The sequence below is a fragment of the Apis cerana genome, linkage group LG8, assembly GCF_029169275.1.
Source record: "Apis cerana isolate GH-2021 linkage group LG8, AcerK_1.0, whole genome shotgun sequence".
NCBI classification, from domain to species: Eukaryota; Metazoa; Arthropoda; class Insecta; order Hymenoptera; family Apidae; genus Apis; species Apis cerana.
In genome coordinates, this window is record NC_083859.1 from 6748659 (window position 1) to 6775656 (window position 26998).

At 36.6% G+C, this 26998-nt stretch overlaps 1 protein-coding gene and 3 long non-coding RNA genes across 8 annotated transcripts in view; 2 read left to right on the forward strand and 2 right to left on the reverse strand.

Annotated features, from left to right (window-relative positions):
* Window positions 1-26998, reverse strand: part of LOC108001718 (alpha-mannosidase 2) — a 128653-nt gene that overhangs the window by 44817 nt on the left and 56838 nt on the right. For all 5 annotated transcript variants that reach the window (XM_062078416.1, XM_062078417.1, XM_062078413.1 and 2 more), the window contains one exon: window positions 24717-25166. In XM_062078416.1, coding sequence (XP_061934400.1) covers window positions 24717-25004 — 288 coding nt within the window. In that variant the 5' untranslated portion in view covers window positions 25005-25166. The remainder of the gene's footprint in view (window positions 1-24716; window positions 25167-26998) is intronic.
* LOC114578039 (uncharacterized) lies at window positions 1547-4663 on the forward strand. Its single transcript, XR_003698625.2, has 2 exons — window positions 1547-2391; window positions 2872-4663. It is a non-coding gene; the product is annotated as an uncharacterized LOC114578039 (long non-coding RNA).
* Window positions 14713-22957, reverse strand: LOC133666577 (uncharacterized). Its single transcript, XR_009830897.1, has 2 exons — window positions 16359-22957; window positions 14713-15842 (listed from the first exon to the last, which is right to left on the reverse strand). It is a non-coding gene; the product is annotated as an uncharacterized LOC133666577 (long non-coding RNA).
* On the forward strand, window positions 24822-26898 carry LOC108001719 (uncharacterized). The gene is made up of 3 exons (XR_001766761.3): window positions 24822-25367; window positions 25457-25571; window positions 26148-26898. It is a non-coding gene; the product is annotated as an uncharacterized LOC108001719 (long non-coding RNA).

Sequence of the window (26998 nt, forward strand, 5' to 3'; positions counted from 1 at the left end):
TTGGGTTCACCTGACGTAACTCGAAATAGGATTCTGCGTCCATTAAGCGAGCACGAGCGTAACGCGTTCCGGATTAGCAAAGCGGTTTTTCAACGGCGAAAGAATTCCGTTGGATAGGACCAACGGTCCTGGAAAAGGCAGAGTAGGCTTGATTAAAAATCGATAATGATTTTTCCAACGCTCGAATGCTTCTTTTCAAGAAGAATTCTTGCCTCTTCAATTGTATCTATTAATTAATAATATATATTTCCTCTTAACTCATGAAAATCTAATGTGTGTTTGTTAAGAATACTTGATGCGATCATTTTCTGAATACATATTTCTCAATATAGGTTAGGTTCGACACTTCATCTTCAAATCCTTGTCTTTCTCATCACTATAAAGAAATTATCGATAAAAGAAATTTAGTAACGAAGCTCTCTATACTAATATTACGTTTTTAAATTAAAATCCCGTGTTTCGATTCATCATCACTAAATTCTCTCACTTCTCCATTCTCATTCTTTCTATATTATAAACAAATATTCTTATTTTTTTCTTAAAACGTCTTAATTCTATTTTTGAAATATTGTAACTTTTGTTCTATTTTTACAGTTCTATCTTCCCTTTTAACAAGTATACAAAGATCGGTATAATCGATGGAAAGGAAGCTTCCGAATAGTAAACGCCGCGAGATTAGCTTTACACGCGACTGACCGAGCCGAGGAAATAAACCGCGACGAATCGTGGTTAATCGCTCGAAAACACGGCCTTGGGTCGTGAAAAACGACACGCGGGAAAATTCAGCTCGCATACTTCGACCCGGGATTATCCAGGACCATATCGAATGGGAACAGGTTCCCAATGGTGAAGGGCAACGATCGATGGTCAGTTGTTTCACGGTGATTCGTTTCGCGATTCCAACGATTTTTCATGGTGAAATTGTGGCGGGAGATATACAGATCGGAGTGTATTTGCAAACGTATTTGTAAACTTGTTTGTTATGGATCTCGAAGGAGCTATTTTTTATTTTTTATTTTTTTTTTGTTGCACCAATTAACTGGTGCTACTGTATCTCTTCTGCAAGTTACGATGTAGATATATAAAAACTCACGATTTTATACTCGACGTTCGTATATTTGAATATTCGTAGAAATATAGAAACCATGCCTTTAATTAAAAGGTATTTGGCGCCATCTGCTTGACGAATGGTATACGTCACGACGATTAAACTATAGTAAAATATACAGGAGTATGATTTTATTCTCGACTTATTCTCGAATATTCGTAAGACGTAGAATAGCCGAGAGTTTCTAACTGGAAGATATCGGAATAAGTATCGCACATTCCATCGAGACACTCTTCTACAAACTACAGTATTCACTAAAATATACAAAACATTTATATTCGAATATTCGCGTGAACGATCCACTATTTCGATTGCTCGTAAGAGCGTGCAGGTGTCAAGTCTTTAATTGGGTGTTATTTGGCGCCACCTACTGGCTCGAGAAGTAAAGTCGGTCACGTGACGATGAAACGATTCGATGAATACACCGAATGTGGCGCTAATACCAGTAAGGAAACTTCGACCGCTGGATCGGTCGAGTTAATCTCTTTGGACTTCGCGAGCCGGTGGACGGAACGTGGGAGTGGCTATTGTCGAGGCTAACGAACGCGAGTTCTCGTCGATTACGGTAGTTAGGATGTTACTAGTTCTTGTGATCAAGCGGATAGTTTCGCTTGTTCGAGTTTCGAAATACCGAAGACCGTTGTATCGCTATGGCTGAATTTTTACCTTTATCGCGTCTATAATGCGTGCGTTGTATGTCGAGTATATCAGCAGTTAAATTGTACATCGTTTTATCGATTATTGATATTGTTTTCATCTGTTCGACATACATTATTATATATTAATGTATGAATTCTTGCCTATACGATTTTGAAAGAATAGTTTCTAGTTAGATAATTAACTCCTGCGACATATATCCGAGCATTATATCGAATACGAATCATACAAGTGTGTTATAAACAACGAACATCTCATTGCTCGTGAAACAACGTACTTGACATTTCCTCCGTGCATGGTTGAAACACGGACACCAGAATGTTCGTGCTGTGTAGAAAAATGGCGGGCTTAATTTCAATTTGACTCGTTGTGCGCGCGTTGAAAGCTCGCGTGATTCTGGCACGTTCGTCGACACCGATAGCGGAGAGAGCAGTGTTTATCGCGATTCTGGTTATCGATTCGGTGATAGCCGAGCCGAGAGTTCCTTGATCCCCTCCCCTTGCTCGAAACTCGCGAGAAAAACGGGTCCTCGACCGAGTCACGTGACGCACGCATCTTTGGTAAACTGAACTCTTTCAAAAGGAGTGACACCTCTCGAAAACACTTGATCGACAAATTGAAAAGAGGTAAAGTATACTATTAGAGTGTATATATAATTGCATTAGAATAACATTCAATTTTGCATCATTTAATAAACTTTAATTCTAGATTAAATGAAATTAAATTAAATTTCTTTAAGATTCTAATGATTTACGTTGGAGTTGAGCTTTCTAAACAAAATTTTCTTTTTCTTATTTCTAATATTTAGAAATTTACGATCTGGTTTCAGAATTGACTTGGACTCAAATTTAAATTGCTAATATAATAATCTATTCGATTAGGTCAGGTCTTTAGAACACTGTAGTATTTTTTAAAATTGAAATTCGTATAATAACGATTGCAGGAGAAAATGGTAACACTAATTTCTTCGCAAAAAGATGTATGACACTAACTTAACCTTAAATTTAAGTCAAACTTAAATTACTCTAAACTAAATAAGTCTAGAATCGTCCTCTCCCGATAAGAAAACTTAAAAAAAATATATTGATTATTTATTTGGCACATAGATAGGCGCAATAAAAAGGAAGTGCGCAGTCAACGAGACGCATTTCGGGAGGTGGACACTCGAGGAAGAATAGCAGATTAGAATGGCGGCCATTGTGAGCTGTAATATCCGGCGAGACCATGAAAGGAGCGGATTACAGAAATTCATTTGCCTCTGAATAACCGCGGTACGTGTGTCGTCCCTGCAGAATAAACACCGGCAATTTAAGCTCGACGAGCCTCGCTAATACCCCGCGCGTCGAATCGCGATTCATATAAAAGTGGACTTTCGCGTATCAGACACGGTCTAATAACGGAATCGTACTACCGGATAGGTGGAAAAATGAAATTCAACTTGCGAATGACATTTGCCTAGAGGATGGGAATTCGGATCAATGCGTCGCAATAGCGATCGAGCTTTGTAAAGGAATACTTGTAAAATGAGAATGAAGTACAAATGCAGAGAGAAAGAATTAATTCTATTAGAAGATTGTAAAAAGAGAAACGAGCTTCGTTTCTTTCTCTTCTCTTCATCAAAAAAAAATGAGGATTAAAATATAATTTCCTTTCAAGCTTGCGAATACGTTAATTTCAATGAAAATATTCCAAGTTATTCAACAGCATTCCAACAAATTACGTATATTTCTTCGTATCTTTATGAAAAATGAACCGAAACTGCATTTCTTCCAAGGATGGCGTGGGACGGAACGTAGAACACGGAAGGAAAGGATTCGATCGAACGAAAGTTTCGCGGCGAATTAATTAACCAGGTTGTCATTGACACGAAGGCAAATGGCGCAAAGACGTATGCGTGGCGAGAGAGCGATCAGGGTTGCGAGATGTGCGGCGCAGGGTCAGGTTCGGAGCCTCGTGACACGGGACCTGCTCGTGCCGCTAATAATCGGTTTATACACAATGAAACGATGACGAGGTTACAGGCTTATTAAGGTTAATTTCGCAGGGCTGTGCGGTGTCACGAACAGATCGGCCTCACGTATTCCATTAACCACTTTTAACGTGGCCGTACCACGACGAGAAAGTGATTCCCTCGAGCTACACGCGAGATACAACCGAGCTTGGAATTTTCTTCGATCGATGGAATAGAGTATTATTATATAATTTCTGAGTATTTTGTTTGATGATAATCGTATTTTCATTTTTTTTTTTTTTTTGAATAACGATAACGTAAAGGATGCAAAGTTATCGATTTGTGGAATTTTTATACAAAGTATATGGTAATGTTTTTTTTTTTTTTTTTTATTTTCCTCCATGGAAGAAGAGGTAGAGGAGGTATCTCTCATCTCGCTAAATGGACTTCTGGAATTTTCGAGTAATATGTTTTATAATATTTCATTATTTTTCTCGATGAATCAAGCAAGTGGAAATATACATTTGCGTATTTATTCCGTTTTATTGTCACAGAATTTCAATTTTTATACTCTTATGTTATTTCATGCTGTTGTTGTTATTATTATTATTATTATTATTATAACATTTTATTTGCTTAATACTTGCTTAGAGAAAAAAAATGAAAAATAGAAATTATTTTATATTTCCATAACCAGAAAGAATATAATCCTCCCATGAAATAATTCCTCTAACAATAGATGCATAACAGAGTCGAATAAATAATTTAAGAAACGAGGGGATATCTTGAAACAGAATAAAGTTAAAAAATCTCTAATTTATTTCTAGCTATATATAATCGATCGATTTTTATATAAAAAAGTTATATATATAAGTTGATACTACAATTATTTGCGATTATTATTACGTTTTGAAAAATAAATTTATCGGAGTAATTTTATTCCACAACCATTGAATTTTATTTGTGCCCATCACTTTCTCGAGAATTTGCACCAACTGAAACTTGGTGTGTTTTCGAAAGAAACGTTCCAGTTTTTCGGCGCTGCTGAAACTCTCATTAATTATGTAATCACGCTTCGTTAGCCCCGCCGGTTGCTTTCGTTTCGCTGGAGCAAACACGCGCCTCGAATCCCTCTTTGTCCGCGTGTTTGTTTGCGTCAACCCCTCTCGATTATCGATTTAAAACGGTTAAACGGTCGAATATAACGGTCGTGCCGATGATCACGGCCGTGACGTGCTCGATTTCGAGACTTCCGACACGTGACTCGGATGAATACGAAGGTGGATACGCGATGGGGGAGATTGACGTTCAAGCCGGAGGTGAAAAGGAGGCGAGAGGGGAATTGTTAAATAAATGATAAATAAACGCACGTGCGTTGTGGCATTGGATGCGATTAAACGATATTAGACGATTAAATGGACGTTAAACTCAACGCGGAATATAAGTATTGGGCGAGCGATGAATATTGATAATCGGGCTTGTTGAATATAATAGTTAGATATATGCGAAATTGGTTTACTTTGGTCTACCGTTGGTGATTTTTCATTATTGCTAGTAAATATTGATCGAATGCCGAGACTTGAATACCAATACTCGATAACAAGATTTTAATTATTGTCGAATATATTTTGAGATCACAAAAAATCTACGTCAGTTTAATATGTCGCAGTAATTCGTATGACTGCTTCGTGCGGCGCTCGCGTTAACAGAGAAATATCGAATATATATACCAACAAATATCATTTACCATCATTACTCGAAATACCGAAATAATATTCAACATATGTCTCAAATATCTACCCTCAAGCAATGACAAATTCCCCAATAACGAATTAAATCACTTCAAAATTCTAATTTCGAAATCGTAAGAAATCGATGTCGCATGTACAACGCATCGGTTTAATGGCGTCGAAGTAATTCGCATGATATGCGATGGTCGCGTTAACAATAAAATATAAAACATATCAAAGAGCGAATCTAAGTATTCAAATATCGAATACATTTAATAAATACCTCGAATATCCATTGTCAGACAACAGACGAATCTCCCAATAACGAATTAAATCACAAAAATCACTAATTTCGAAATCACGAAAAAATTTACGTCACGTACACATCGGTTTGATGGCGCCGCACTAATTCGCGCGATCGCCGTCTGCGGCGCTCGCGTTAACGCGCTTCAACGAAACGTCGCATTTCGTCCAGCTGCAAATTAATCGCGAGCACAAAGGACTGTTTCATCGGATCGAAGGTGATTCGGCGCGTCACTTGCACGCCGGCTTCCACGTTTTTCGCAATTACCCATCGTCGAACAATGCATACATGGAAAGATTCGCCCTTCTTTCTCTAAATTCATTTCCGGACAAAGGTATCGTATAACAAACGGGATATTGTACTCATTCTCTCTCTCTCTCTCTCTCTCTCTCTCTCTCTCTCTCTCTCACTCATTCACTCACTCACTCACTCTCTCACTCTCTCGTTCTCTTCGCGAATTCGACGACCGATCGGTGAACGAAAGAAAATTCCAAGCCACGCACCTCTTCCGTGTCGAGGAACGGATGAAACGACGGAATTAATTAAAAGCGAATATCGCAGAGGAAGGGGGAAAGGCCACTTCACTCCTCTCTCTTTCTCTCTCGGGCTTTGTCGCGTTCGAGGAGGGATCAAGCGATGACAAAGCGAGGCCAGACAAACGAGAAGAAGCGTCATTGTGGATGAATCGCGTGCACAAAGGACGAGCTGACGAAATCCATTACCGCGAGAGGAACCGGACTTCTGTGTTCATCTCGAGGAACGTGGGGGCTTTTGCACGGATCACGATATTCAAGCTTGGGTCGAAAACAACCACAAAGCTCGAGCTTTCTAATCTCTTCGATCTCAATTGCACGTCTGCAATCTTTTCTCAAGCATTTCTATTATTATCGTTATTGTGTATTTTTATAATATCGTAAATTTATTAAGTATCGAAAATAAAAAAGAGAAAAGGGAAATACGTTCGTGGAAAGCAATAGGAGTGATTTTTTTTTTTTTTTTTTTTAGAAATAATCGAGTGTTGAAACATCATTGGAGTGTTTATACGAGTGTTTAAAAGTTTGACAATTTGTTCGGATTCGAGAGTGGGTCGAAGCCGTCGCTAGTTCGAGCCAGACTTTCCACGGGAGTCGGGGCTTTTATTCCAGCCTCCATTAAACGGACTACATTGTTCTGACCCGTAGTTTACGTATAATTTCACGTTCGAGGGGTGGGAGAGAGCGGTCACGTTTCGCTTTGAATCCGACTTTTTGCACCTTCGCGTCCAAAACTGCGAATCGAAACATGGCACAATGAGCCGTCCCCAACCTTTGGATTTGCGATTCGATTTATTTTACAAAGAACAATTAGCTCGATTGAACGTGCATCGAGCGTATATGGGGAAGTACAGTGGAGGAAATCGATATTGGTGATAAAGTTCTTCGAATTGAACATCGGATATTTAATTCTACGTTATTTCAAGACCTACGTTCTTTAAATTATAATATAAACTCGTATTGAATGAAGAGATTTCAAGCTTTCGAAATTTAGATAACTCGATTAATTTAAACACTTTATAACTACTTAATATTTTAATTTACATATTTAAACATAAAATAGCATCTATTGCTCGAATTCTTGAATTTGTTTCTAAAAAGATTTATTAAAACGAAAACACGAAACTTTTACAATTGTGTAAACGATTATATCATTAAATTAAAATTGCAAAGATTTCTTTTTCAATCAAAAAGAATTCAACTATCAAACACGACCACGTTTTTATATAAATTTAAATTATATAAAATACAGAGATTCAAACATTCCTCTCTATTTTATACACACAAGATTTAAAAAAACAAAAAGAAAAAGTCGACAATTATTGAAATACCCATCCATCTCCATCGATGGATCCAAGCCTGCGTCAATTAACGAGAGACCTATCCTATATCGATTTCACCAACTGTACACTCACGGACACAAAGATATCGAGATCCATAACGCGGATAAATTCCATTTCTCTATCGTCCCGAAAGATTTGTCCCTCTGCGAGATAGTAATTGACTTTTCCATCAGGCTCTCCCCTCGTTTCCTCGCATATCACGCGCGCCGGAAGTCGATAAAACGGATTCCAGGGACAACAAATTTTCAAGCTTCGATCCTCATTCTGCTTCGAACACACACGTATATATATATATATATATATAAACGATAAATATTTTATTCCCTTGCGTAAAAATTTTAAGAACGTTTTTCTGGCCAGGATTGGATAACAAAAATCGTGAAAAGGGGAAAAACGGCGGAACTCGAAAGGAAATGGGATTAGAGTAGTACACCGACCTCTGGGAGCAGCGGTATATAGTTAGAAACGAGTTTAAAAGTTAGGTTAGATTGTTTAACGATAACGAGTTTTCAACGGTATCGTTTATTTTCATTCACGGAATATTTTTATTCAGTTTCACCGAAGTGTGCGGTCGAGAGATGGCATAGTTGAGGTTAGCTTAATAGGAATTGGATAAGTTAGATCGATTTATTTATATTTATAATTAACGGAGGAAAGGAAAAAAGAAATGTAGGATAAATGTACAATAAACTTTTCCAAGAAAAAGTTGACCGATTTAATAAAAATTCTTGTTAAGCGGAATTGTTATAAATTTGGGGAAAAGAATTATTGACGGTCTAACTGGCACGACTGTATGGCGCCGTGATACAGGGCTACGATAAAAGAAATGTTGTTTTGATAAGAGAGATGGGTGCATTCAATTTCGTTGTTGTTACGCGAGTAGCGTAAACAGGCGGTGAAGCGCATTTCATTTCATTATCGCGGCAATTTACTAAAATTCATTACGGATTATCGTGCAACTCCGCGCGATTCCATTACTGGGCGGGGATAATTAACAAGCGCACCCTCTTATCGACGAATCGATGTTGAACCGAGTCAAATGATCATCATTCACGATCTTTCTTTTCTTTTCTGAAAATTTCGAAACGTAACCTCGATATCGTATATTATAAACTAACATGGTCACAAATTTCTATAACCTGTCCAACATAACGTGTCTTCGTAAATACAAGAGTAGAAGAACATAACCTCGATTTTAACGAACAATTAACAAAAGATTAAGAAATTTCAAAATCGAACTTAACGAATGGAATTCCATCGGAAGATAAAAATAAAATAAATAACCACTAACAAATATGTGCGTCGTCTGAAAAACTAATATACTCCAACGTGTGCGTTCGAATGAATAAAGGAAAGAAGTTGATATGGAGCAGGGTGGAATTTCAACGATGGACGCGCGAGGCGGGCACAGAAACTATGCGGAAGGGAAATTCCATGGGGTAGAAATATGCCGAGGCCGTGGTGACACGAGAAAATGGTCTTCGACGCGGCTCTTATTGGAAAATTCATGATACACGCACGCACACACGCGATACACACGGAGATAAGAGATCCTAGCTCCGTTTAATGGCCAAACCGGACCCACTCTTGAAACTTTAACTCAACATATACTTGAATCCTTTAGAAATGATTCTGATGGGATGAAAATTCGATCGAAATACTTGGAACGTGTTGTTCGAAAGTTAAATGAATCACAGATTCGTTTTAATTATCCTAACCTATATTTAACTTAAAATATTTATACTTTTCGAAATGATTCAAAATTTTCTTCTCGATCCTTGGCCAAACTGGACCCATTCTTGAAACTTTAACTTAACATATACTTGAATCCTTTAGAAATGATTCTGATGGGGTGAAAATTCGATCGAAATACTTGGAACGTGTTGTTCGAAAGTTAAGTGAATTACAGATTCGTTTTAATTATCCTAACCTATACTTAACTTAAAATATTTATACTTTCGAAATGATTCGAAATTTTCTTCTCGATCCTTGGCCAATCTGGACCCATTCTTGAAACTTTAACTTAACCTATATTTAAACCTTTTAGAAATGATTCCACAATTGATAAAAATTCAAATACTTCGAACGTGTTATTCGAAAGTTAAACGAATCACAGATCCTAGTTCCTTTTAATCATCCTAACCTATACTTAAACCTTTTCTAAATGATTCTACGATGTATAAAAATTCCACTTTAATTTCACGTCCGAAACAAAAAAATTCCATCGAACCTGTTATTCCAAGGTTCAATTTAAGCGAGTCATTATTAAATTCAACTCAACGTTACGTTGATTCGAGCGAATCTAATTCAGTTTATATTTAAACACTGTCTACCAGGTACAGGTCAATATTGGACCAGGTTTACCAAGTCTGTGTTAAACCAATATCGAAGGTTAACTTTTAATCGAAGATCAAATTAATACAAATAATACTGGAGACACGAAGATTATTTAAAATTCCTTTAACAAGTCGAATCTTCAAGGTACACCCGGTATACATTATCGAGCGGCAGTCCCCGATAAAGGGAGAAATAGAAATGGTTTCGCGATCGGTGCCAAGGTGGATGCGCGTTTTCACGCGATGAGCTTCTGACGTGGAATGGTAAAACGAAGCCGGGCAACCGAGAGAAAGGAAAAGAGGGAGGGAAGGGAGAGCAGACGCGGCGCAGACTGGGGGAGAGAGGGAGGGAAAAAAGTGTTCGCAGAAGTGGTCCTCGATGAATCAAAGCCTCCCTCGGTCTTTTCACCAAGGCCTCTACTTATCGCCCGTTTTATACGGGCTGAAAAACCGTTCCTGGACCACGTTCCAACCTTTCTTCTCTCGGCTCACCCTTGCCCTTCGACCCTTCCCTTTATTATTAATTGCTTTGTTCGATCTCTGCTCTGCGAGACTTCTTTCAAAAGTGGCTCCTCCGAAACGCCATCCGAGAAATATATCCACCCGAGGAGAAATTTAATTTGGATTGAAAGATTTTGAAAGAAGTTGGGTTCGAGAATCTCGTTTGGATTTGGATTGGGTGTATTATTGGTTTAGGCGAAATAAAGAAAAATTGGAAGGAAGTTTACGTTTTGATCTCGGATTGTTTTCAATTTAGTTCAAGAAGAGCGAGAATTAATAAAGAAGAATTTTAAAAAATCCTACTCAATTGTTCTTAGTATTTTATATGTCAAATAGAAATCTATGTTAGTTGTATAGTGAAAAGATGTAGAATGGAAAAAAAATAATTAACGAGAAAATTGATGGATATTCCTTGCTAAAATCCCATGTAATTTTGAATCAATTTAGATCCTCCATTTTATTATTTTATTATAATTATAGGTTTGGATGAGTAATTTAGATGGAAGGGAAATAAAAATTGGAACGAAATTAGATTTAGATCTTAGATTATATCCGGATTCAATTTACGCGAATTAATGAATTAATATAAAGAATTTTAAAAAATTTTGTGAATGTCGTTTTATGCATTATGAAAATCCAACGTTATCTCTCTCTTTAAAATCCACCGATGAGATTTTAAATTCTAATTTTAAATTTAATCTTCAAGAAAATTCAAAAAGTATCTTTTAAAGATTTCGTTGAATTTTTTTTAACATTATAACCATCACGATATACATTTATTCATATACTATATATAATTATTTATTAAAATCCTCGAATAACATTTATTCGTAGCTATTATAATCGATCCACTTTTTTAATGTTTCGAATAATAAATTATAGTAACTCATCGAACTGACATACAAATTAAATAACACGATTATTCGAAAAAAAATTTCCACTAACGTCAAGAAAAATTGCACGTAAAATCTGTCCAAACGAAATTCCACATCCAGGATTTAATCACGAGAGGGCGTGTTCTATCCCGCGAAAGAAATTCAAATTCAAAAAAAAAAAAAAAAAAATTCCAATTTCCCTTAGAAATGATTCCCATTATCGGGCCAAGAAGGGGCGAGGATAATCCACACAGTCGAAGCAATTTGATCGATGCGGAATATTTACACGCGAACGTTCGTTCCATCGTGGTTTGCCAGAAAGGGCGGGAACGCGAGCGGGTGGGGAGGGGGAGGTAGATTTATTTCAACGGCGAGCACTCGTCGAACGTTATTCCAGAGGTTTCTGGAGAAAGCGAGATACGATCCAGGGTTTCGAAATAAATTAGCGTGTAGAACCACCCTCTTGATTATTTACCGCCCCCTCCCTCCGTCCTGTGTCAACTCGGGGATCGATTCGCCACTTCCGTTCTCCACACCCTCGTGACGTCATCTTACGCACGAGATCCTCTTGGAAGTCGGTTCATTGCTCGATTTCAACTACTGGCGAGAAGAGGGGGGAAAAGTAGTGGATTTGTGACGTGTGCTGGACGAATGATCTATTATTGTTAAACGTAGATTTCTTAACCTCATTTTGCTTCGATATATCCAATCTATCGGTTTTTTTTTTATTTAAAATAATAAGAGCAAGGATAGAATTGATCTAGTGTACTGGACTTTCGTTCTTCGTCGTAAGAGATCCTCCTCTTGGAAGATCATTGCTCGATTTTGACTACTGGTGAGAAGAAAGTGGTGGATTTGTAACGTGCTCGACGAATGATTATTTAAAACGACTATACCTTAACTTCATTTTGTTTCAATCTATCGAATTTCCTTATTTAAAGTAGTAAGAGCAAAGATAGAATTGATCTAAAGTAATATTGATACAGTCTTTTTCAATATACAATTAATATAGCTCTCCTCTTCTTGTTGATATAAAATAGTAAGAGCAATAATAAAGATCGATTAAAATTTTTTGTAAATGTCTAAAATAAACGTATATTGTGAATGGCTACGATGTTAAATCGAAAGGAAATTTGATTTTTTTTCTTAAAAATTAAATCTCATAAACATCTCCATCCATGATTGGATATGAACACATGATAATGCCTTCATTTTGCGTAAAACGAGATTCACATTTTTGCGAATGTCGAAAATGGAACGGATACGCGAGAAAAGGGAGAATTAAAGGGAAGGGAAAGGAAAGAGAAGAGGTAATAATAATGATAATGATCCTTAATAACGACTAGGTAACAAGGGGGAAAAATGGACGATAAGAGTCTAGATCGAATCAAGGGGGAGGCGCGTTTCGCTCGTAAAAAGTTATACCACGTTGTCCGAAGAAGACCGAGCCAGCCTTATTGCGCAACCAAGCGGCTAGGATGCCGGAGATTGTGTAGCTCGCAACCTCCACTGTCCCTCTTTTGTCGTGGAAACTGCTGGAAGGGAGCCCAGTCGCCGAGCTTTATCACTGCGGAGTGTAATTCGAGCCCCTCTCCCCTTGATTTTCCAAAATTTATCGAGGTCTTTATCGATCGGTTGGTCAACTGATGGTCACAATTTTGGACGGTTTCAAAATTTTGTATAAAATTACGTGGGAAGAATATTTTAAATTATATTCGAATTCGAAATATTTACGGTAGATATCGGTAATGGTGCTGCTTAATTTTTGAAAAAAGATATTCGTTAACTCGACTGGAAAGGAAAATAAAGTTAAATGCTCCAACGATTGAAATGGAGAAAGTTTTAAGTAGAAAGTATCGGTATTTAATCAGACAGTTTTCAAGAATGGAAAATAAATTTCCATTCAGATTTCGAAATTTCGGGAATCTTTGTCTTCTTTTAGATGAGAAGAGAAAGAATCAAATACTTATAAAAATATGGTATCTGTTAATCGCACAGAATCATAGAAGTTTAAGTAGAAAGTATCGATAAATTTAAATAGTATCAATCATTAATCGGACATGTTCCATAAATTGGAAAATTTTTATATGTTGTTGTCACGAATCTTTAATTTCTTTAGATTAAACGATAATAAAAAAAATCAAATACCTATAAAAATATTATCTATCAATCAACACAAAATCACAAGTTTAAATAGAAAGTATCAATTATTCTAAGAATGGAAAAACTTTTTGAACTCGAAACTTAAATCTCGAAATTTCATGTATTTGTAAAAATATGCAATCCATTAATCTTCAAGTACATTCAAAAAATATAAGCTTCAAACCTCTACAAATTTCAAAATTTCATCAATTTTTATTTTCTCTATAGATGTTCTCTATAAACTATAAATATAGATCTCAACAAAAAGAATCACAAATCTAAGTAGCAAGTATCAATTCACAAAAAAAAAGTTTACTTCTATAAATCTCAAAATTTAATGAACTTTTACTTTAAAAATCAGCGAAGCTTATATTCAAGTAGTAAATATCGATCATTAATGAGACGCGTTTCTAAAAAGGAAAAAAAAAAGCTTTCCAAACTCCCACAAAGCCTCGAAATTTCACCAATCTCCAGTCCCTCTAGATTTCCAATCTTCCAAAAAAAAAAAAAAAAAAGAAAAAAAAGGGAAGGCAAGAACCTATGAAAGAGTCGGCGGTGGTTTCGAGAGTTCGAAGTGGGCGCAATATTTCACGGATGAATCCATCCTGGGTGCTGTACTTCGTCGGGGCTGTACACCGTGTAATTAGACATCGACGTTCTAATTCACCAGGTCCAAGGGAGCCGAGTATTGGTTTTCACCTCGGCTCGCGTGTAACGAGCCGAACTCCCTAATTGAACTCCGCAGGAATGCTCCTAGGATGGAGCATTCCTCTCCACCTGGGTCACAATACATGGATAACCGTGGACGAGCAATGTGGCGACAGGCCGCATACCTTTGGTCAACCTCGAATATTACTCTGACTGATGAGAAGTCAGTTTGTCTTTGCATTGGGTCTAACCTCTCTAATGGATTTATTTATTAGGGGAGATTGAGGATTAGTTTGAAAGAAAAATGATTGTAACAGAATGTCTTAGAATTAATAAAGAGGTGGAGAATTTTCTAGATATATAGATTTGGAATTGAATTATTATTGAAATTGAAGAGCTTATTGTCTAATCTCTCATTTAATCTTTTTAATAGATTTATTTTGTAGAGAAAGAGGATGGAAGATGAATGATAATATGAAAATATCCCAGATATAATAATGAAGCTAAGTGAGAATTAGAATTGTGTTTTTTCATACATTCCTAATACTTGAACTTGGATCTTTTTCAAATGATATTTTATAAAATTAATGTAAAAAATTATTCAATTTATTTCTCTTAGTATCTTTGCAAAAAACTTATAAATATTTCAGAAGGGAAATGATAACATATGTTTTAAATTGAAATGAGAAACTAAATGAAATGTTTCTCCCTCAAAAGAATATTAAAAATTCCCTTATCATATTCTATTTAAACTTGTATCCTATCAAAATTTCAATCCGCTTCATTTCTTGAAATATATTGTATCTATTAAATACCAACTTATAACTACAAATAACTTAGAAGAATATTTGAATAAATTCTCACATTCAAAAGTAACATAAACCTCCACAAAACCAATCCCTCTAAAAATACACTAAACCATCAGTCACAGAAAAAATCCTTTCAAATCAAAAGTGCACTTCGCCAACTTAAGTTTTACAACGCGTAGTCCAAAATATTTTCATGGGAATCTAGAGAGTCTAGGATTAAAACGAGACTCGGTCGAGGAAACTTTCGAATCTGCTGCATCGATAGAGAATCGTGCACAACCACCCAACTCGTTAAACCGAGGACTCGTAAATCCGGTCTCATAGTTCCGATCCGTCGAAATCTCTAGGAAACGCATTTTCTGCGATGAGGAGGGAAAAAGTTGGCAGGGTACGGCTCGAACTCGTTCAATTGCGGCATAAACCTTGTCTCGGCGCAGCTTCAGCCTCGAGAGCCCTTATGTATTTTATATACGCTCGCATAAAGGGCATCGCGGCTCTCGAGCGGCACGGGGAAACACAAGACGTTTCTCAAAGGACCAGCTGTTCCTCCTCGTCTTCTTTCTTATCTTCTCTCCTCGTTGCTTCTCGAGAAATCGTGGAAGGGTGGAAAAGAGGAAAGGGGAGAGGTTGGTTGGTTGCTCGAGTCGACAGAAATAAGAAGCGGGCGGCTCTTGCTCTGATTTGCAAAGGTATTTCCGGAATTACTCTCTCCACGCTTTTTTCTTCTTCCTTCTCTCTTTCTATCTCTCTGTTTCTCTTCCATTTTTTCTCTTTCGTTTTGTTTCTCTCCGATCCGAACAGAGATTTTTTTAAAAAACCAAGTTTTCACGATTTGTTAGGTTAGGATTTATAGAGTATTTATAGAGTTGATTTGGTCATTTCGTCAAAATCGTGAAGAATGGATCCTGTAAGTAATTAATTATAGTTGAGAAATTTAATTAAATTTAATTATGACTGTTTGAAACGAGTGTACAATTAACAATAACGAATAATATATTCAAAGACTCGTTTTATGATGATCAAGTTTGAAAAGGTTACCACGAGAGTTGATCAAAAACGCTTAATCTAATTTTCAAGTAGAATTAAAAAGCTTTGAACGAAAAAAAATTTGTTCTACGTTTCTTATTTATTTTTTGCACGTAGAATAATCTCTTCCTGCCGATTATTCGATCCAAGTATTTAGACATTCCCATTTAAAATTTTATACAACCGACAATCTCGTTTCAATACCATCACTCAAAAAAAAAAAAAAAAAAAAAAAGAATATAGATAGACTGCATTATTGATAAAACATGAAAATGTAATTTCTAGTGGGCACGGATTACGTGACGGAAACCTTAAAAAATGTAACAACTGTATGAACATTTCTCCATACAGGGAAAACGCGAAAAAGTAAAATTCCATAGAGAGGAAATTTTTACCTTTACTGGGATTACGAGTTTCGGTTCTTACTTGTTCGGTGTGGGTGGGGATTAATCGGGCCCCTTGGGGAATTTCGTCATGGAATACGATAGAATCGGGTCACAGGGATGTTGAAATTGAACTGGGAGTGTAGTATAGCTTCGGAAATTTTCGAGCGTTGCACGTAAAGTGAGCTCTGTAGAGAGGAAGAGAGAGGGGACAGAGAGACAGAGATAGCAAAATCGAACTAGCGAGAAAAAGAAAAGAAGAGAACAAATGAATGAGAAAGAGAGAGAGGAGTCTGGAAGACTGGCCTTTTCCGCGGATGGATAAAAGGATGGGGAACGGGTCAAAAACACGAGATAATCTCATTAAAGCCGCTTTAATCCGGCAAAGGGAAATTCTCCTGGCTCGTAATTTTATCGCAACCGCCGCTGGCGATACAATTAACGTTCTTCGCGGCTCCTGTCACACCACACCAACGTCCCACTCCTTTATTCGGACGAGTTTTCCAGGAATAATTGAAAAATTGCACTTGAAAAATAGAATTTTCCCCCGAAATTTCGGCTTTTGAGGCAGCACGGCGTTGATCGACAAAACTGGCGTCACGTACGGGTCGCCATCTTGGCCACGAATTATCTTTCCAGATAGTCTTTCTCATAGCTCCATGAATAATGAAGATTTCTATTATACCGATGCGATCTTTGCCGCGTAAAGCGTATATCTAAACTTTTCATCTTCTATCGTGAATTTCCTAACTATATATTTCCAACTTCTAAATTCTTTTTAGTTAAACATTGATACGTTTTAACAATACGAACAAACGTTCGTAACATCGTTGTTCTAAAGTTTCCATAAAGTCATACATTGCAACGAATGTTAATCTTGATAAATCATGGGATATTCATTTGTGGCCTATACAAAGTGAAGAAAGAAACGAATAAAAATCGGTTTACAGCGTTCCAATTTAAGATGATTCAACCGGTAATGCGGTTCGATTCATGGACAGGGAAAAAGAAGTTCAAGATTTTTCCAGAGACGGGCGTGGAAACCCGATCCTCCAAGCAGAACAATCTCATCAAGCGTGAAGAATAAGTAAACCTGTGCGCGATTGAAGACCCTCTCTCTCTTCTCTCTCTCCCCAGCTGCGCAAAAGGCATCCAACCGTCTCTCCCTTTAATCCCACTGGGTAAAGGACCTCGTTATCGTATTTGATCCCGATGTAATCGACCGCCACAGCATCGGGAAAATCTGATGGAACGCGGGTCGTGTCGTCGTATACTCGCTATTAAGCGAAGGGATCGACGTATTTCTTCCATCGAATCTCGGTTAATTCCACGATCAGGGACCCTTATCAGGGATCGTTAATCGGAATGGTAAGGGTCAGGGTTATGTTAGGTTAGGTTAGGTTACGTTAGATTACGTTAGGTTAGGTTAGGAAGGAACAAGTACATATGTACCTACGCTGGTGAAATTGAAACAGATTGGATCCGTTTAAGTCTAGATTTAGTTTTGTCACATTTGGATTAAGATCGGTTGACCTTAGATTAGATCTGGTTAACTCTGAACTATAGGCGTGTTTGACTTAGATTAGGCTTGATTAAGTTTAAACTAAGCCTAGTTAGCTCCAGATTGAGCTCGATCATATTATATCTGGTTGAATCCAGTTGTATGCAGATTATCACTTAAACCTAGACTCGATTTTTCTTATAATCTCGATAGATGCGCCTTCGACTTACGTTTTCAAAATGCGCTTGAGTTTCTTACATGCTTGTTGAGTTAAAATTTTTGAGTCTGATCAAGTCGAAAATTATACAGTTAAATTTTTTAGAGTTCCGCATAAAATTTTAATATTATCTCAAATTATCAATAAATCTCATTAAATTCATATTACATCTGGATCAAACTTGCTCGATTCTCGGGTTGGATCTACATCACGTTAAATCTTTAAGTCTAAACGAAGACTAGTTTTATCAGACTCAATCGAATCCACGATGCCTAAAGTCTAGATTAAACTCGGCCAATTCCTGATTAACTCCACACCTCTAGCCCACTCTCCGCATTACTGAATAAACCAATTCTAAACAAAAAGCCTACATTTATCTCGATTAAGCCAAATCCGGACCAAGTCCAGATTAAAACTTATCGATCGATTCGAAACTTAAACCGCTTAACACCAAATTAAATTTATTACCGGAGAAAATTCTTCTTTCGGGCCAATTCGAAAGTAGATGGCCGATCTTCCAGAACTTGGGGGAGGGGGAGTCGAATTGCGAAACGAGACACACGAGAAAGTACAGATCCCCAGAAGTCGGTGGAAATTCGATCCAAGTATTATTTATATATATATATATTTCATAGGGAACCGGTCACGCCCACCGCTTCAATTTCATCACCATAAGGAGCCCGATGGAAGATCGGTTTCTCCCCATTCGAGAATTCCAAATGCGGCCAAACGCGATCCGTGTCACAGATCTCGCTTATATACAAGGTGTCTCGATAAATTTCAACCAACATTTCCCTTCCTCCAAAAAACTATCATTACACAAGTTATTAATAAAACAACTACCGATCGACGGTAGCGTTGGCTATGAGCTGCGATCGAGCACGAACAAGTGCAAGCAATCGAATAACATTGATCAACGTACTTTTCTATCCGAGTGGAGCGTTGTGCTTCCACTTGTATATCTTTATCTTTTCCAATGTTCTTTTTTATTTTTTCGAGTCGATAACAAACCGGTGAACGAAAGTTGTTGTGCAACATTTCTGGGACACCTTGTACGTTCTCGGCCGAGGGATCGGATTAGAAATTCGATCGAGATTCGAGTCGCGTTCGAAAATCGAATCCGTAATCGCGTTGCATCGTTGGCATGGAGGGAGGGGGGAGGGGTTCTGCTCAAAGCGTCACGTCTTTGAGAGGATTCCAGGATTGCTACGTACGCTCTATCTTTACGTACGCGAGGATCCTTCTGTGTGCCGTGATCCCCGCCGTCTCTTTGTACCGGATACGGAAATTATGGGCGGAAATTCGGCGAGTTTGCGGAACGTGGCAAGTGGGGGGCAGGAGGAGGCTCAAAGGTACCGTGATTAATCGCGTTATGGGGGTTTGTGGGTCAGCCGTTCATCATGGCCAATCTTGTTTTCGGTCATCTTTCAACAGGGATCCAAAGACTTCTTATTTATACTTTCTTATTTATTACTCCTGAATTCGCTCCTGACTTTATATACCAAAATTTATATAGGATATAAATCGTGAAAGTTTATCTAAAATCATAATCTTTAATTCGAAGCCAAGTCTGATCTACATTCCGAGACTTTCCAATATATATATAAAACAAAAAACTGAAAGGAATTGCCGTGCAAGTGTACGCAAGTGCATAACCTTGAAAAGTTTCATCAGAAGAATCGGAAATTGCAATATAGGGGAGAGATGAAAAAGAAAGTTGTTGGCTGCTTGAATCAATCCAAAAGTAATTGGCGAGGGCAAGGACGCAGCGTGACTCCTGACGAAAGAAAAGAAGACACGAGTATTCGGCTTAAGCACGACAGAGGGTGAGAAAGAAACGTTTCGAGGGAGGAACGACGGATATGAATTTCTGGAAAGGTTTGCTCAAGCAAATTGCGAAATGTAGCCCGTCGGTCTCGTGCACCAGAGGGGTACGAGAGAATCAAGGGGGGAGGGCGGAGGGGGGGATTGAACCCCTAAATTGCGAGGCTTTTCGTCTTCGTTTCTATCTCCTGTCGGATGACGCGCAATCCTCGGTTGACGCTCGAAAAACGAATTTTCGACAGTGATGTAACGCCGTCTGGATTTCGCCATCTTTTCCTTCTACACGATCGATCAAAAAGTGAATTGTACTTGTTAACGAATTTTTAAAAAAACAGCGATATAACGTATATTCGATCTTGTTAACGTATTGAACGTAGTACCGAAAAAAAGAAAAAAAAAAGAGAATATCCAGTAAAAGGATATCGATTTTTTGGTATATAAAATTCAAAACGTTCTAGAGTTTGCCTGCGTTGAATATGTATGTAAAAAGAAGAAAAAAAAGGGAAGACGAATTCTTGGAACAATTCATCCTTCGTAGGATAAATTGATACTATCTGTTACGCTCTCCTAACCTCGAAACAAAATAAATTTCTCGAGAATGAATAAATTGCTTATTATTAATCAGGGAATGATAATAATTCGATTATTCATAATCTAAAATTACAATTCGCATACATCAGAGAATATTACAATTTGCATGTATATATATCAGATGTTTTATCAACTCGATTCGGAAATTTGGAGTTAAAATCTTTGATACGAAGAATTTAAAGAATTCAAATTCGACAATTGGATAATCGTTCAAAGGGTTTTTACCGTTTCGATTTTAGAGGGGAGGGATGCATCGAAATTGCGACGGGGAAGAACTCGTCATTAACGCAACTACGCGTTTCGAGAGCCCGTAATTAACACGATCCCGATTGCTGCCCGCTCAATCTCCCGTAAAGTGCACTCTACCCGCGCGTGATACTCGACCACTCGTCGAAATCGTTTCATTCCGTGATTATTATCGAGGAACGAGCGTATTAATTAAAGCCGCTCGATTTCATCACACAGGCGTAAACTTTCTACGAATAATAATTCAATTTACCGAAATGTTCATCGCTGCTCGTCCAATTTCCCATCCAGTTTTTATCGTCGCGAGGCAAAAGATTTCAAAAGATTCCAATTTACACGGAATTTCACTTTTGCGCGTATACGATATTTCGATACTTGAACGGTGCGATTTCATGGATGGAACGTACATTGTTTCGAAGCATTTATAAACATTTGTCTTCGAATTCAAAGCTACTGTATTCCAAGCGCGTGGATTAAAAGGTAAATCCATTTCATTTCGTTCTTCGAACCAGTCATTCCCTCGAACGGTTTAACAACATTCACTGCACGCCGTAATACTTTTGCGGGGACGGACGATAATCAGAAATTTCCTTTCGTAATTCGTAAAACGATTCTTGCGAAAAGTTGTAAGACACGAACGAAATGCGAAAGATTAGAAGGAAAATTCCAGAGCAGAATCGTCCAATAAGATAGCAAAATCTCGTTAGTCTCGTCTTGCAGAGGACACGGAGGCATTCTTGTCACATTTTTCGATCGCGCACAGAATTCGGAATGGAATGATATTTCGAACGTCTCGCGATACTCGAAATGCGCCGATAATTGAAATCAGAAACGAGCTATTATTTCAAATTTTACTCCCAGGTTATATCGTTAAAATTAGTCTTCTGGTTCATGTCATATTATTATTATTATTATTATTATTTGAAACGAAATTTAAAAGTCTGATTCGCGGTTGACCGATATAGTTCGTTTACCTCTATTGGACTGGACCGTTGTTTCGTCACCGAATTATCGTCCACAATTGGACGCAATTGTACCTCAACTAAGACTTCCGGTTTCCGATCGGAATTAATTCGAATTATCTGTTTGAACGTTTAATTCGCTGGAACGTTTCGCTCGATTTGCAGAATCGATGATTTGTAGGTGAGTGGTCAGTCACACAAGATTTCGTACACGTTAAGCGAGTTAAATTGACAAATAGAGTAGTATAATGGATTTTATATATGGAGCATTTATTTTTTAATGGAATTAAATCATTCGAAGGAGTGAAAACAATCAAATTTTCTTTTTTTTTTTTTTTTTTTTCGAATGACACGAGATGGAACAACGTTTTAAACTATAAAATATTCAGAGTTTTTTAATGCTCTGTTACCTTGTTGTAAAAAAAGTATTTTCAGATAAAGTTATACGCATATAATATGAAAAAAATGATAAAAATTTGAAGCTCGATTTCACGCTCGATTTAAAGAGAATTTCCATCGAAAGATAAACTGCTCCATCATTATGCAAATTTTTATCGAAATCTGATTTTTCAAGATATTCATTATAAATGAATTTTATTATAAAATATGGAGATTTTTCCGACTGATTGTAAATTTTAATTGAATTATGAACTTTTGTAAAGAATTTTGATTTTCTTTTTTCTATACATTCTTGACCGTACGTATGTTTCGCTATAAAAATCGAAATAATCGGATTTTTCAAAGGATCGAAAAATATCAGAATTCCATCAGGGACGGGTTGAAAAACCTTATAAATTGTCAGAGGGACGTGCGTGGGTTGCAATCGATGTTCATCGATGGAAGAGTGAAAAATAGAATACAGGCTGTTGTCCCAGTTTAATCGACACACGCAATTATCTCTACACGTCGTGTTTGAAATATTGATAGAAAATAATAAAAGAAAATAAAAAAATCGAGAAACGTTTAAATGAAATGTGAATGGTGCATCTTTTCGCGGAAATTAAAATTTTATATCGAACGATCGTAATATAATTTTTGGTTAATTATAAATACGACTATATCTATTTGGACCTATTTATTCGATATCCTATTTGGAATTTTGAATTTATTCCATTTTCCAAATATTTGAGTTCAAATATCATTAATATTCAAATGTTGGATAGATTCATCTGATACTTATCTATATCTTTATTTGAGATAATAATTTATCTATATTTAAATATTTAAATAGTTATTCAATAACCTATTTAATAATCTAACTATGATTCCATTTAAGCATTATGAATATTATATAACTATTATATTTAATTATTAGAATATTTGAATTCATAATATATATATTTTAAAACAGATCATGTGTAGATTTATTTGATTGCTATGTCTCTTTACTTGAAACAGTCATTTGAAGCACGTATAACATTATACTGTTTGAAATAATAGATTTATATATTTGGATTCACTTGATATCTACTTTTCTATTTAACATAACCTATTTGAATTCATTTAATATCTCTGTCTCTATTTGATATTCTAAATACGAATGTGCAATAACTTTTGCATCATAATTTTTAGACTAATTCCAAATCGAAAAAAGATAAATCCATTATTTAGAAAGACGAAACTTCTTTATATATACACGTCTAAAAATACATACGATAAAATTTCGAAAATTTTTCTCGACCAATATTCTGGTGATATTAAATTATCTCAAAGACGAAGCATTCTCGTTCGAATCCAAAGACCGGAAGAAGTTCGCGAATTCGTGGGGACTTGCGAACTTTCCGGTCGGGGAGTTTAGAAGCCCGAGACAAACTGCTAAATTATTTTCGATTCAATGGCTCGGAGAGGGAAGAAGAAGCAAAGACCGAGGGAGGTAGAAGAAAGAAAAAGAGAGATAAAGAAAAAAAAAAGAGAATTCCTTGTTACAGGGGTCGTCCATTAAATCGGCAAAGTCCGCAGACTCCCTGGAGGGAATGAAGAAAGAAAAGTTCCTCCGGCTAATGACGCGGCACTTTTAAAACGACCGGACTTACGCGCACTGTCCCTGAATCATTCTGACCAGCATAAATATTCGCGAACCGTAAGCACGGGGATTAATTGAAAGACCAACTTTCCTTTGGATAATTACACTTTCCGAATTTCATGGCATAACAAGTTGTTATCTATTCTTCAATGAAAACAAAGAAATTTTGTGAAATTAACTTGTATGAAAGAGCTTTCGCGAAAAGTTTTCGCAAACTTTTCTAAAAATATGCGAACCGCGCGATAAAATCAACATATTTTTTATTTTTTCTTATTACAGTGTCCAATTAACTGCCGTATTGTTCGATAGCTTGATTTTCTCAATATTTATTCAATATTTTGTTTAGAAATAAAGAACAGATATCACTTCTTAAAATATCGTGAACGAATCTGTGAACTGTATTTTTTAAAGCGTGTACTCACCAACGAATATTGTTTGCAAATACTGTTCGGTGAGCAGTTCATTGCACACTGTTTACCATTCGCAAAAGTGTCCACACTATTGGCAAACATAGTTTGCGAACTATTGTGTGTATTGTATATACACGAAAAACTGTGTGGACTTAACCTAACAAGTATCATCGTCGAACGCTGGACGACAAGACAATCCATGCAAAAGTAACTTACCAATCATCATCAGATTTTGTTGTCAGAAACCGTGGATACAAACAGGAATACAGGAATCGTAACTCATTCCTTTTCGTTCTTATCGTTATATCATACACTTATAAAACCGTTAACACGATTTGTACGCACTATGTAAGAATTAATAATATTATTTCGACGTCAAAAATAAACGAATCACGTAATTTTAGCACAATGCAAGTAACGCCAACGTCAACGCCAACGCCACCAACTGTTCTTAGCAAAAACTAATCTGTCTATTATTCCCTATCATACTAACTCCCTCTAGTATTCTCTACATATAACTCGATCCTCTATAGTCTGCTCTCTATTACGTCGTATCGTATATAGCTATAGTCTGCGTTTCTAATAACGTCACTTACTTGAAAATCGAACTTCTCGAACTCCTGTTGCGTGTCGATATCCACGTTTCTAGGCACAATAATGGGACAGGTATCCAACGAGACCTTGGCATCCGGTGATTCCACATAATCCGGCGTGATGGAGGTAAGACCTCTGTCATATCTGAGCTCTTCGTTCAAAATTCCCGCAGATGGGCCCGTGGATGGCGCCTGTGCCTGATTCACGTAGTACAAGCATAGCAGCAAAGTGAGAAGGACCGCGCAGACGACGAAAACGCGGCTTGAACCGCGTCGAAGGATCTTGTACATGGTACGAAAGTTGGATTCGCTTCGGGGCGGGCGTTCCTCGATTTCGATTCACCTGGTGCCGCGATATTGGCTCGATCCCGTGTCGGTTATGCTCGACAATCGCTCCCCGACTTTGCCGCTGTCGCCTGTCGACTTCATGAGATACTTTGGCGCCGACACGATCTGAAAGAAGAGAAGTTAAACGAAATTAACAGACTTTGGATGTAAAGTACGTAAAATATGTTAAAATATACGATCTTATCGACATATATTTAACGATTTAAAGTTTAAAATCATCAATTTTTTTCTTCGAAAAAGTATACGAATCTAAAAGTTAGGTTAGAATTTTACTTCGAAACATTCTTTCGTGAAAAATCCATTGATGTAAGTAAAGAAATGAAATTATAGAGTTTCCAATTGAAAAGGGAAAAAAAAAAAAGGATTTTAAAAATTGTCGAATTCTCAAATTTCAGAAGTATCGATTACAGACGATTTATCGGACACAGTCGCCCCGATATATTATTGCGAGGAATATCGAGACTCGAGGAGCGAGATCGAATAGTATTGAATAAAAGAAGAGGACGAGAGGTAAAGTAAATAGCTTCAACTATAAATTACGAGGGCATGTACAAAGACAAAGGGAGAGGGAAGCTACAGAGTTGATTAAACGTCCGCGAAAATTATGACTGACTGTTCCGACTGTCCGCGAAATTGGCCGTTTCGTACGATCGATACCATGCGTTCTCACTTTTATGACGAAACATTGAATTCGAACTTTTGATCAGTTCGCAAAAGTGTTCGATAAATTGAATTTATTTATTATATATTTTATTTTTAATTTATTCAGATTTGCGATAACATTTTTTTTATATTATCATTATTAGACTAAAACTTATTCTCTCTATACTGTTTTTAAGATCTAGGCTAATAGTCTTAAATAACTAGGATTCTAGAGCAATAGTGATTTGTAACGAATTATTTTTGAGGAGATCGCAATAATCTTTAATATTTATTTATCTTAATATAATTACATATTTTTACATTATAGATAAAATCTTAATAATTTTTACAATTTTTCTTATACAACTTATAATATACAAATTATTTAAATTTTGCAAAAAATAAATTAGAAAATGTCAATATTACAACCATTTATGTTTCTAGGCACGATTAAAAAAGAATTCGGCTAACCAGAACCATTTGAAAAATTCAAAGGATGAAAATTATTGTTGGGGATAGAGAAGGATTGGAGAAATCGTAAAAATTTTAAGAACACGTGTATCCAAATTGAAATAAGCGAGAGGAATTATAGGACGAGGAAGGAGCGATCCAATTCCGATGAGAACAATAAATACGACCTGGTGAACCAGAGACACGGTTTCCCAGAAACCTTCTGTCTCTCGACGTAAGGTCGGTTCGCACGCGATAATCGATCGTACCTGTCACCACCGACCCTGGCTGAAGAACGAGCCGCGATTTACACATTGAAAACTCGAATATCGATTTACCTTTCGTTCGAGTTATATTGAAATTACAATCGTTAAAAGACAGATAATGATAGATAAATTCGCGATCCAATTTCTTCTCATAATTTTGTACATTCATTTTTTCTTTATAAATCTAATAATTATTTAGCTTTTAAATGAGTATAACATGTTATATTATATTAAATTGATGATAATTTTGTACGTTTCTTTTTTTAAATTCCAATAATTTGTTTATATATTTATACACACACCATTTTTAAATAATTTGTTCGTAAATCTAATATTTTTAATAATATCATCAATATTATCTTCCATTGTAATTTCAATCCAACCCGAAATTAATACGAATCCAGGAAGCCAACCGTTTTTATTAAAACTCAAATTTAATCCAAGAATTTGAATAAACGTAACCAAATATTTTTCTTAAATTATCCCCAATATTAATCAAACGAGTTTCATCATTATAAAACAAAATTGTACAAATATTGCACACACCGATTTAAACGTTTCGCGTCGCGAATCAAAAAA